At 41.5% G+C, this 11,859-nt stretch overlaps 2 protein-coding genes across 2 annotated transcripts in view; one reads left to right on the top strand and one right to left on the bottom strand.

Moving 5' to 3' along the window:
* The window catches only part of LOC139755177 (oplophorus-luciferin 2-monooxygenase non-catalytic subunit-like), a 25,625-nt gene extending 19,256 nt beyond the window's left edge, over positions 1-6,369 (top strand). Inside the window, exon 2 of the mRNA XM_071673347.1 lies at positions 5,701-6,369. Within this exon, the coding sequence (XP_071529448.1) occupies positions 5,701-5,885 (185 nt within the window). The 3' untranslated portion in view covers positions 5,886-6,369. The remainder of the gene's footprint in view (positions 1-5,700) is intronic.
* shtd (anaphase promoting complex subunit 1) overlaps positions 1-11,859 on the bottom strand; it is a 596,397-nt gene that overhangs the window by 252,307 nt on the left and 332,231 nt on the right. The gene's annotated exons all lie outside the window — the stretch shown is intronic.

Here is an 11,859-nt window from a genome sequence, read left to right as displayed (position 1 = left end):
TATATATATATATATATATATATATATATATATATTATTCAGATTAATTCATTATACTTTGTCGCTGTCTCCCGCATCAGCAAGGTAGCGCAAGGAAATAGACAAAAAAATGGCCCAACGAACTCACATACACATGTATATACATACATGCCCACACATGCACATATACATACCAATACATTTCAACGTATACATACATAGTATACATACATACACATACACATACATATACATACATGTACATATTCATACTTGCTGCCTTTATCCATTCCCATTGACACCCCACCACACATGAAATGGCATCCCCCCCTCCCCCAGCACATGCACACAAGGTAGCACCAGGAAAGACAACAAAAGACAGATTCGTTCACAATCAGACTCTAGCTATTATGTGTAATGAACCAAATCCACAGCTCCCTTTCCACATCCAGGCCCCACAAAATTTCAATGGTTTCCCCCAGATGCTTCACATGCTCTGGTTCAATCCATTGACAGCATGTTGACCCTGGTATACCACATCATTCCAATGCACTCTATTCCTTGCATGCCTTTCACCCTCCCGGATATTTAGGCCCCGACTGCTCAAAATCTTTTTCACTCCATCCTTCCACCTCCAATTTGGTCTCCCACTTCTCCTCATTCCCTCCACCTCCGACACATATATCCTCTTTGTCAATCTTTCTTCACTCATCTTCTCCATGTGACCAAATCATTTCAATACACCCTCTTCTGCTCTCTCAACCACACTCTTTTTATCATCACACATCTCTTTTACCCTTTCATTAATGACTCAATCAAACGACCTCACATCACACACTGTCCTCAAACATCTCATTTCCAACACATCAACCCTCCTCTGCACAACCCTATCTATAGCCCATGCCTCGCAACCATATAACATTGTTGGAACCACTATTCCTTCAAACATATCCATTTTTGCTCTCCGAGATAACGTTCTCGCCTTCCACACATTCATCAATGCTCCCAGAACCTTCGCCCCCTCCCCTACCCTATTACTCACTTCTGCTTCCATGGTTCCATTCACTACTAAATCCACGCCCAGATATCTAAAGCACTTCACTTCCTCCAGTTTTTCTCCATTCAAACTTACTTCACAATTAACTTGTCCCTCAACCCTACAGAACCTTATTACCATGCTCTTATTCACATTCACTCTCAGACTTCTTTTTCCATACACTTTACCAAACTCAGTCACCAACTTCTGCAGTTTCTCACCCGAATCACCCACCAGCACTGTATCATCAGTGAACAACAACTGACTCACTTCCCAAGCATTCTCATCAATAACAGACTGCATACTTGCCCCTCTCTCCAAAACGCTCGCATTCACCTCCCTAACAACCTCATCCATAAACAAATTAAGCAACCATGGAAAACGTCACACACCCCTGCCGAAAACTGACATTCACAGGGAACCAATCACTTTCCTCTTTTCCAACTCACACACATGCCTTACAGCCTCAATAAAAACTTTTCACTGCTTCTAGCAACTTACCTCCCACACCATATACTCTTAATATCTTCCACACAGCATCTCTATCAGCTCTGTCGTATGCCTTCTCCAGATCCATAAATGCTACATACAAATCTATCTTTTTCTAAGCATTTCTCAAATACATTCTTCAAAACAAACACCTGATCCACACATCCTCTACCACTTCTGAAGCCACACTGCTCATCCCCAATCTGATGCTCTGTATATGCCTCTACCCTCTCAATCAATACCCTCCCATATAATTTCCCCAGGAATACTTAAACTTATAGCTCCCTAATTTGAGCACTCACCTTTATCCCCTTTGCCACTGTACAATGGCACTATGCATGCATTCCGCCAATCCTCAGGCACTTCACCATGAACCATAAATACATTGAATATCCTTACCAACGAATCAACAACACAGTCACCCCATTTTTAACAAATTTCACTGCAATACCATCCAAACCCGGCACCTTGCCGGCATTCATCTTCCACAAGGCTTTCACTACCTCTTCTATGTTTACCAAACCATTCTCCCTGACTCTCTCACTTTGCACATCAATTCGACCAAAACACCCTATATCTGCCACTCTATTGTCAAACACATTCAACCTTCAAAATACTCCACTCTATCTCCTTCTCACTTCAACACCACTTTTTATTGCCCCTTTCACCGATGTTCCCATTTGTTCTCTTGTCTTACACACTTTTTTCTCTTTCCAAAACATCTTTTTATTCTCCCTAGAGTTTAAAGGCACTCTCTCATCCCAACTCTCATTCACCCTCTTTTTCAACTCTTGCACCTTCCTGTTGACCTCCTGCCACTTTCTCTTATACATCTCCCTGTCATTTGCACTCCTTCCCTGTAAGTATCGTCCATTCATGCACATATACATGCATATACATATCAACATATACACTATTCTACTTATACTTTGTTGCCGTCTCCCATGTCAGCGAGGTAGCACAAGGAAACAGACGAAAGAATGGCCTAACCCACCCACATACACATGTACATACATACATGTCCTCACATGCACATATACATACCTATACATCTCAACTTATATGTACACACACAGACATATACATATATACACATGTACATAATTCATAGTCTGCCCTTATTCATTCCCATTGCCACCCCGCCACACATGATATGACAACCCCCTCTCCCCGCATGCGCACGAGGTAGCGCTAGGAAAAGACAACAAAGGCCACATTCGTTCACACTCTGTCTCTAGCTGTCATATATAATGCACCGAAATCACAGGTCCCTTTCCACATCCAGGCCCAACAAAACTTTCCATGGTATACCCCAGACGCTTCACATGCCCCACGTCAACCCCAGTATACCACATAGTTCCAATTCACTCTGTTCCTTCTATGCCTTTCACCCTCCTGCATGTTCAGGCCCTGACAACTCAAAATCTTTTTCACTCCATCTTTCCACCTACAATTTGGTCTCCCACTTCTCATTCCCTCCACCTCCAATATCCTCTTGGTCAATCTTTCCTCACACATTCTCTCCAAGTGACCAAACCATTTCAAAACACCCTCTTCTGCTCTCTCAACCATACTCTTTTTATTACCACACATCTCTCTTACCCTTTCATTACTTACTCGATCAAACCACCTCACACCCCATATTGTCCTCAAACATCTCATTTCCAGCACATCTACCCTCCTCCACACAACTCTATCTATAGCCCACGCTTCGCAAGCATATAACATTGTTGGAACCACTATTCCTTCAAACATACCCATTTTTGCTTTCTAAGACAACGTTCTCGACTTCCACACATTTTTCAACGCTCCCAGAACTTTCACCCCCCTCCCCCACCCTATGATTCACTTCCTCTTCCATGGTTTCATCCGCTGCCAAATCCACTCCCAGATATATAAAACACTTCACTTCCTCCAGTCTTTCTCCATTCAAACTTACCTCCCAACTGACTTGTCCCTCAACTCTACTGTACCTAATAACCTTGCTCTTATTCACATTTACTCTCAGCTTTCTTCTTTCACACACTTTACCAGACTCAGTCACCAGCTTATGCAGTTTCTTACACGAATCAGCCACCAGCGCTGTATCATCAGTGAACAACAACTGACTCACTTCCCAAGCTCTCTCATCCACAACAGACTGCATACTTGCCCCTCTTTCCAAAACTCTTGCATTCACCTCGGTAACAACCTCATCCATAAACAAATTAAACAACCATGGGGACATCACGCACCCCTGCCGCAAACCATCATTCACTGAGAACCAATTACTTTCCTCTCTTCCTACTCGTACACATGCCATACATCCTCGATAAAAACTTTTAACTGCTTCTATCAACTTTCTTCCCACACCATATATTCTTAATACCTTCCACATATACACATATACACAAATATAATACACATACATAAACATATACATATATAATACAAATGTACATATTCATACTTGCTTGCCTTCATCCATTCCTGGCACTACCCTGTCCCACAGGAAAAAGTGACCCACATCAGGCTTTTGATGTGTGTATGGTGGGATGGAGTTTAAGAATGAGTTAGATTTGTTCAGTGCTTAACATGTTATTTCAGTGTGTATGTGTATGTCAGTATTATATCTGTCGGGGAGTGATGGGGGGGTATCTGTAAGCAGAGGTTGCTGAAGGTTGAAGCAAGGCTAAGTTACAAATTTACTTCTACTTAGGGTTTGTGGTAGGTAGCGGTTGGTAGATAGCCAATGACCATGGAGGTATATTACCAGTACTACCCACCTGGGTTTCTGTGAGGTTAGTGACAGCTGTGTATTGAGCCTGCACAAGTGGTTATAAAGTTACACTCCTCTGACCCGGGCAGCTGTCTTTTCTTTCTGCCTCACCCACACAGGGATTATTGGCATTCTTTCCATAAGCATGCCATCTCTCCATGTCAAATATAACTGACAACACATAACTCACACAGCTCATTCTTCATAACCAGATTTTCCTGCAATGAGCACTCTGCACTAGCCCTTTTGGCAAAATGGTAGGAGCAATAAATAGAAGTAGTAGGAAGAAACATTTAGGCTGGATCATTAGGTAGAAACATTAGGTAGAGGTAATAGGTAGGAACACTAGGTAGGAGCATTAAGAAGTAGTCAGTAGGAATATTAGATAGAAGCTTCTGCAAACATGCATAAGAGTTGCCCTATGCCAGTAGCCTATCAAGGGTAAGGCACTAAAGAAGTAGCACTGGAGTTCACTGGTTATGAAGACTCTATAGCCATGGCCACTCCCTTGAGGGAGTTCCAGATGTGAACAGGCATCAAAGATACAGATAGATAAGTAGATAGGGTTTTGTGGTTAATAATGAAGTGCTGGAAAGGGTCCAGTGCTTTTAAAAAGAATTGAGAGCCAAACATGTTGAGGTGGGATTATAATGGGAGGATCTCTGTTACACTGTGTAGGTGATGAGTGTTTGTAGTTGCCAGGCAGCCAATGACTGCTCTGAGTGCTCTGCTGTGTGGTTTGCAGCTTTGTTTTATTTACCCTTGAGAGGATGGACAACCAGACAGGTGAGATGGAATTTAGGGTGGAGTGGATCAATCATTTATTAAGGACACTAAGGTATCTTTTTCTTCTCTATCAACCCTTAAAAGACTAGACACCCCCCTCCAAGTCCTTTTTAATTTACCTTCCTCACCACACCAACCCCAGGAGTTCCCTCGATTTTTCTACATTTATATCACTTATCAGATGAAACCAGTCTATGTAATTAATCCATCAAAAGAATATCAGATGCCCTAAATTCAACTTAGTGCACAAACTGTTTTGTGTATGGTTCTTCAGTATTTACCACCTGCATCAAGCAGAGTGTCTTTTAACTATCAAGTTCTCTGAATAACAAAGTAATTTTTCATAATAATGATGATTGTGCAACCATAAAGAACACTGTAATAATTAGATTAAAAAATAAAAAGTAATAATCATAATACTTCTTTCAGTGCTATCCATTCAGTGATAATACCTGACAAACAAAAAATCCTTAAATCTTTTCCCCATCTACATCCAATATCAATACTTGTTGCTTACTTATAAAATTTATAATTTCTCTATAGGTCTACAAAACTGTTACCAGATTCGGTTATTTTGAGATAAAGAGCATCTCCAAATGGCAGGCATATGCAATACGATAACATAGGCACTGCACACATCTTATCATATGAAAATTTTACATTTCTCACCTCACTAATCTTCACTACCTACCAGATGAGGACCTAGCATGTGACTGCAGTATCAAGTGGCTGGTTACCAATACTACACTTCTACACCACGTGTCAGGTCGATGCAATGACAAGAACATCAACCTACGTTTCCTTGATCCGGATTACTTCAACATCTTCTGCTTCTAGTTATGAACTATAATGTTTGCATTTCAAACTATTTGGATAAAATCACAGCTGGTGAACTGAATGAAATCCCTTCCACTGTTTCAAACCTATAATCATGTGTCAAACACATGCCTGTTGGTGTTGTGGAAAATACGTGTCATTTCCCAATGCCCTTGCATAATTCATTAAGCTTTACTGTATAAGAAATAACATAAACGGAAAATATACAACTGAAACTTATCTGAAAGCTTAACTGACAGATTTCTCCATACAGTACATACATTCTCATAATCTATAACTGAAGCAAACAAAAAAAAGTAAATACTAGTACTGCATTATTTACAGAAATGGGACAATTATGAGTATACTATAGTAAGTCTTCACTCATTATTGTATGCATTTGGTAGGTTTACTATGAACAATTTTTCTTAAATTCATGTTTTGATGTCAAAAGTGTTATAATTCTTTAAAAATTCAAATGTAATGTTAAATGCATTTCTATTTCCTAAGCACAAAGTTCTTCCTTGTGTATTGGTAAGAGTTGATTGTATACACATCAAAGTAACAATAAAAAAAGCTGGGTCAATCAAAAACTGGTAATACAGACCAAGGGAGCCAAATATCAGATAAACTTCTAAAGCTTATAACTCTGGAAAAAGTAGTACGAAGAAAAAAATAAGGCCCACAAAATAAATAACTGTAGTATGAAAAAGGAGGCACATCTACCTTAACCTTTAGAGAAATTCATTATTGCATGATGCTCTAAATGGAAATATTACCTCAGTAATAATTTTCTTTTCAACAAATTCAACAGCTCCTACAAAATCAGTTTATTCACAAATTGACCATTCACATAAACAGTAAAGTCAGCTACTGGATATATGTAAATAAGGCCATTCACGGTTTGTATGTAATGCTACTTCAATATGATGGGAAAGGTAACTGGCAAACATGTAACTGTGTGTGTGTGTGTGTGTGTGTGTGTGTGTGTGTGTATGTGTGTGTGTGTGTGTGTGCATATATATATATATTCACTTATATTTATCATACTTGAACAGCATTTCCCGCATCAATGAGGTACCACAGGGAAACATGTGAAGAACGGCCCATCCACTCATATACACACACACACACAAATATATATCAATACTTTTGAAGGTTTGTCGAATGTGTTTGATGATAGAGTGGCAGATATAGGGTGTTTTGGTCGAGGTGGTGTGCAAAGTGAGAGGGTTAGGGAAAATGATTTGGTAAACAGAGAAGAGGTAGTAAAAGCTTTGCGGAAGATGAAAGCCGGCAAGGCAGCAGGTTTGGATGGTATTGCAGTGGAATTTATTAAAAAAGGAGGTGACTGTATTGTTGACTGGTTGGTAAGGTTATTTAATGTATGTATGACTCATGGTGAGGTGCCTGAGGATTGGCGGAATGCGTGCATAGTGCCATTGCACAAAGGCAAAGGGGATAAGAGTGAGTGCTCAAATTACAGAGGTATAAGTTTGTTGAGTATTCCTGGTAAATTATATGGGAGGGTATTGATTGAGAGGGTGAAGGCATGTACAGAGCATCAGATTGGGGAAGAGCAGTGTGGTTTCAGAAGTGGTAGAGGATGTGTGGATCAGGTGTCTGCTTTGAAGAATGTATGTGAGAAATACTTAGAAAAGCAAATGGATTTGTATGTAGCATTTATGGATCTGGAGAAGGCATATGATAGAGTTGATAGAGATGCTCTGTGGAAGGTATTAAGAATATATGGTGTGGGAGGCAAGTTGTTAGAAGCAGTGAAAAGTTTTTATCGAGGATGTAAGGCATGTGTACGTGTAGGAAGAGAGGAAAGTGATTGGTTCTCAGTGAATGTAGGTTTGCGGCAGGGGTGTGTGATGTCTCCATGGTTGTTTAATTTGTTTATGGATGGGGTTGTTAGGGAGGTGAATGCAAGAGTTTTGGAAAGAGGGGCAAGTATGAAGTCTGTTGGGGATGAGAGAGCTTGGGAAGTGAGTCAGTTGTTGTTCGCTGATGATACAGCGCTGGTGGCTGATTCATGTGAGAAACTGCAGAAGCTGGTGACCGACTTTGGTAAAGTGTGTGGAAGAAGAAAGTTAAGAGTAAATGTGAATAAGAGCAAGGTTATTAGGTACAGTAGAGTTGAGGGTCAAGTCAATTGGGAGGTGAGTCTGAATGGAGAAAAACTGGAGGAAGTGAAGTGTTTTAGATATCTGAGAGTGGATCTGGGAGCGGATGGAACCATGGAAGTGGAAGTGGATCATAGGGTGGGGGAGGGGGCGAAAATTCTGGGGGCCTTGAAGAATGTGTGGAAGTCGAGAACATTATCTCGGAAAGCAAAAATGGGTATGTTTGAAGGAATAGTGGTTCCAAAAATGTTGTATGGTTGCGAGGCGTGGGCTATGGATAGAGTTGTGCGCAGGAGGATGGATGTGCTGGAAATGAGATGTTTGAGGACAATGTGTGGTGTGAGGTGGTTTGATCGAGTAAGTAACGTAAGGGTAAGAGAGATGTGTGGAAATAAAAAGAGCGTGGTTGAGAGAGCAGAAGAGGGTGTTTTGAAATGGTTTGGGCACATGGAGAGAATGAGTGAGGAAAGATTGACCAAGAGGATATATGTGTCGGAGGTGGAGGGAACGAGGAGAAGAGGGAGACCAAATTGGAGGTGGAAGGATGGAGTGAAAAAGATTTTGTGTGATCGGGGCCTGAACATGCAGGAGGGTGAAAGGAGGGCAAGGAATAGAGTGAATTGGAGCGATGTGGTATACCGGGGTTGACGTACTGTCAGTGGATTGAATCAAGGCATGTGAAGCGTCTGGGGTAAACCATGGAAAGCTGTGTAGGTATGTATATTTGCGTGTGTGGACATATGTATATACATGTGTATGGGGGTGGGTTGGGCCATTTCTTTCGTCTGTTTCCTTGCGCTACCTCGCAAACGCGGGAGACAGCGACAAAGCAAAAAAAAAAAAAAAACTTGTTGCTTACTTATAAAATTTATAATTTCTCTACAGGTCTACAAAACTGTTACCAGATTCAGTTATTCTGAGATAAAGAGCATCTCCAAATGGCAGGCATATGCAATACGATAACATAGGGACTGCACACATCTTATCATATGAAAATTTTACATTTCTCACCTCACCAATCTTCACTACCTACCAGATGAGGACCTAGCATGTGACTGCAGAGTTGGGGTGAGAGAGTATCATTAAATTTTAGGGAGAATAAAAAGATGTTCTGGAAGGAGGTATATAAAGTGCGTAAGACAAGGGAGCAAATGGGAACTTCAGTGAAGGGCGCAAATGGGGAGGTGATAACAAGTAGTGGTGATGTGAGAAGGAGATGGAGTGAGTATTTTGAAGGTTTGTTGAATGTGTCTGATGATAAAGTGGCAGATATAGGGTGTTTTGGTCGAGGTGGTGTGCAAAGTGAGAGGGTTAGGGAAAATGATTTGGTAAACAGAGAAGAGGTAGTAAAAGCTTTGCGGAAGATGAACGCCGGCAAGGCAGCAGGTTTGGATGGTATTGCAGTGGAATTTATTAAAAAAGGGGGTGGCTGTATTGTTGACTGGTTGGTAAGGTTATTTAATGTATGTATGACTCATGGTGAGGTGCCTGAGGATTGGCGGAATGCGTGCATAGTGCCATTGTACAAAGGCAAAGGGGATAAGAGTGAGTGCTCAAATTACAGAGGTATAAGTTTTTTGAGTATTCCTGGTAAATTATATGGGAGGGTATTGATTGAGAGGGTGAATTCATGTACAGAGCATCAGATTGGGGAAGAGCAGTGTGGTTTCAGAAGTGGTAGAGGATGTGTGGATCAGGTGTTTGCTTTGAAGAATGTATGTGAGAAATACTTAGAAAAGCAAATGGATTTGTATGTAGCATTTATGGATCTGGAGAAGGCATATGATAAGAGTTGATAGAGATGCTCTGTGGAAGGTATTAAGAATATATGGTGTGGGAGGCAAGTTGTTAGAAGCAGTGAAAAGTTTTTATCAAGGATGTAAGGCATGTGTACGTGTAGGAAGAGAGGAAAGTGATTGGTTCTCAGTGAATGTAGGTTTGCGGCAGGGGTGTGTGATGTCTCCATGGTTGTTTAATTTGTTTATGGATGGGGTTGTTAGGGAGGTGAATGCAAGAGTTTTGGAAGGAGGGGCAAGTATGAAGTCTGTTGGGGATGAGAGAGCTTGGGAAGTGAGTCAGTTGTTGTTCGCTGATGATACAGCGCTGGTGGCTGATTCATGCGAGAAACTGCAGAAGCTGGTGACCGAGTTTGGTAAAGAGTGTGAAAGAAGAAAGTTAAGAGTAAATGTGAATAAGAGCAAGGTTATTAGGTACAGTAGGGTTGAGGGTCAAGTCAATTGGGAGGTGAGTTTGAATGGAGAAAAACTGGAGGAAGTGAAGTGTTTTAGATATCTGGGAGTGGATCTGGCAGCGGATGGAACCATGGAAGCGGAAGTGGATCATAGGGTGGGGGAGGGGGCGAAAATTCTGGGAGCCTTGAAGAATGTGTAGAAGTCGAGAACATTATCTCGGAAAGCAAAAATGGGTATGTTTGATGGAATAGTGGTTCCAACAATGTTGTATGGTTGCGAGGCGTGGGCTATGGATAGAGTTGTGCGCAGGAGGATGGATGTGCTGGAAATGAGATGTTTGAGGACAATATGTGGTGTGAGGTGGTTTGATCGAGTAAGTAACGTAAGGGTAAGAGAGATGTGTGGAAATAAAAAGAGCGTGGTTGAGAGAGCAGAAGAGGGTGTTTTGACATGGTTTGGGCACATGGAGAGAATGAGTGAGGAAAGATTGACCAAGAGGATATATGTGTCGGAGGTGGAGGGAACGAGGAGAAGAGGGAGACCAAATTGGAGGTGGAAAGATGGAGTGAAAAAGATTTTGTGTGATCGGGGCCTGAACATGCAGGAGGGTGAAAGGAGGGCAAGGAATAGAGTGAATTGGAGCGATGTGGTATACCGGGGTTGACGTGCTGTCAGTGGATTGAATCAAGGCATGTGAAGCGTCTGGGGTAAACCATGGAAAGCTGTGTAGGTATGTATATTTGCGTGTGTGGACGTATGTATATACATGTGTATGGGGGTGGGTTGGGCCATTTCTTTCGTCTGTTTCCTTGCGCTACCTCGCAAACGTGGGAGACAGCGACAAAGAAAAAAAAAAAAAAATATATATATATATATATATATATATACGAATAAAGTGTATATGAACGCGCACCTTCATAGAACATACACAGTGAGACGAAGGGTATTCGAGTACTTAGTATTTCGAATAGTTGTTTCCTATTATACAGTCCCTTAGCCTTGCGGTTAGCATGCCTGCCTCTTGCACAAGGGGTCCCAGGTTCGATCCTGGCTGATGGAGCTTTGTATGTTCTATGAAGGTGCGCGTTCATATACACTTTATTCATATTCATATAACTCCACGTTGTACAGTCAGGTTCGGTAAAACGCTTTCAGCTGGCTATGTGTTCTGTTCGGAAACAACCGATAGACCCTGTTGCTCACCATAGTGAGACGAAGGGTATTCGAGTACTTAGTATTTCGAATAGTTGTTTCCTATTATACAGTCCCTTAGCCTAGCGGTTAGCATGCCTGCCTCTTGCACAAGGGGTCCCAGGTTCGATCCTGGCTGATGGAGCTTTGTATGTTCTATGAAGATGCACGTTCATATACACTTTATTCGTATTCATATTACCACGTTGTACAGTCAGGTTCGGTAAAACGCTTTCAGCTGGCTATGTGTTCTGTTCGGAAACAACCGATAGACCCCGTTGCTCACCATAGTGAGACGAAGGGTATTCGAGTACTTAGTATTTCGAATAGTTGTTTCCTATTATACAGTCCCTTAGCCTTGCGGTTAGCATGCCTGCCTCTTGCACAAGGGGTCCCAGGTTCGATCCTGGCTGATGGAGCTTTGTATGTTCTATGAAGGTGCGCATTCATATACACTTTATTCGTATTCATATAACTCCGCGT

Source organism: Panulirus ornatus, chromosome 18 (genome assembly GCF_036320965.1).
Source record: "Panulirus ornatus isolate Po-2019 chromosome 18, ASM3632096v1, whole genome shotgun sequence".
In the NCBI taxonomy this organism is placed as follows: Eukaryota; Metazoa; Arthropoda; class Malacostraca; order Decapoda; family Palinuridae; genus Panulirus; species Panulirus ornatus.
This window is presented reverse-complemented; position numbering and strand designations above follow the sequence as displayed.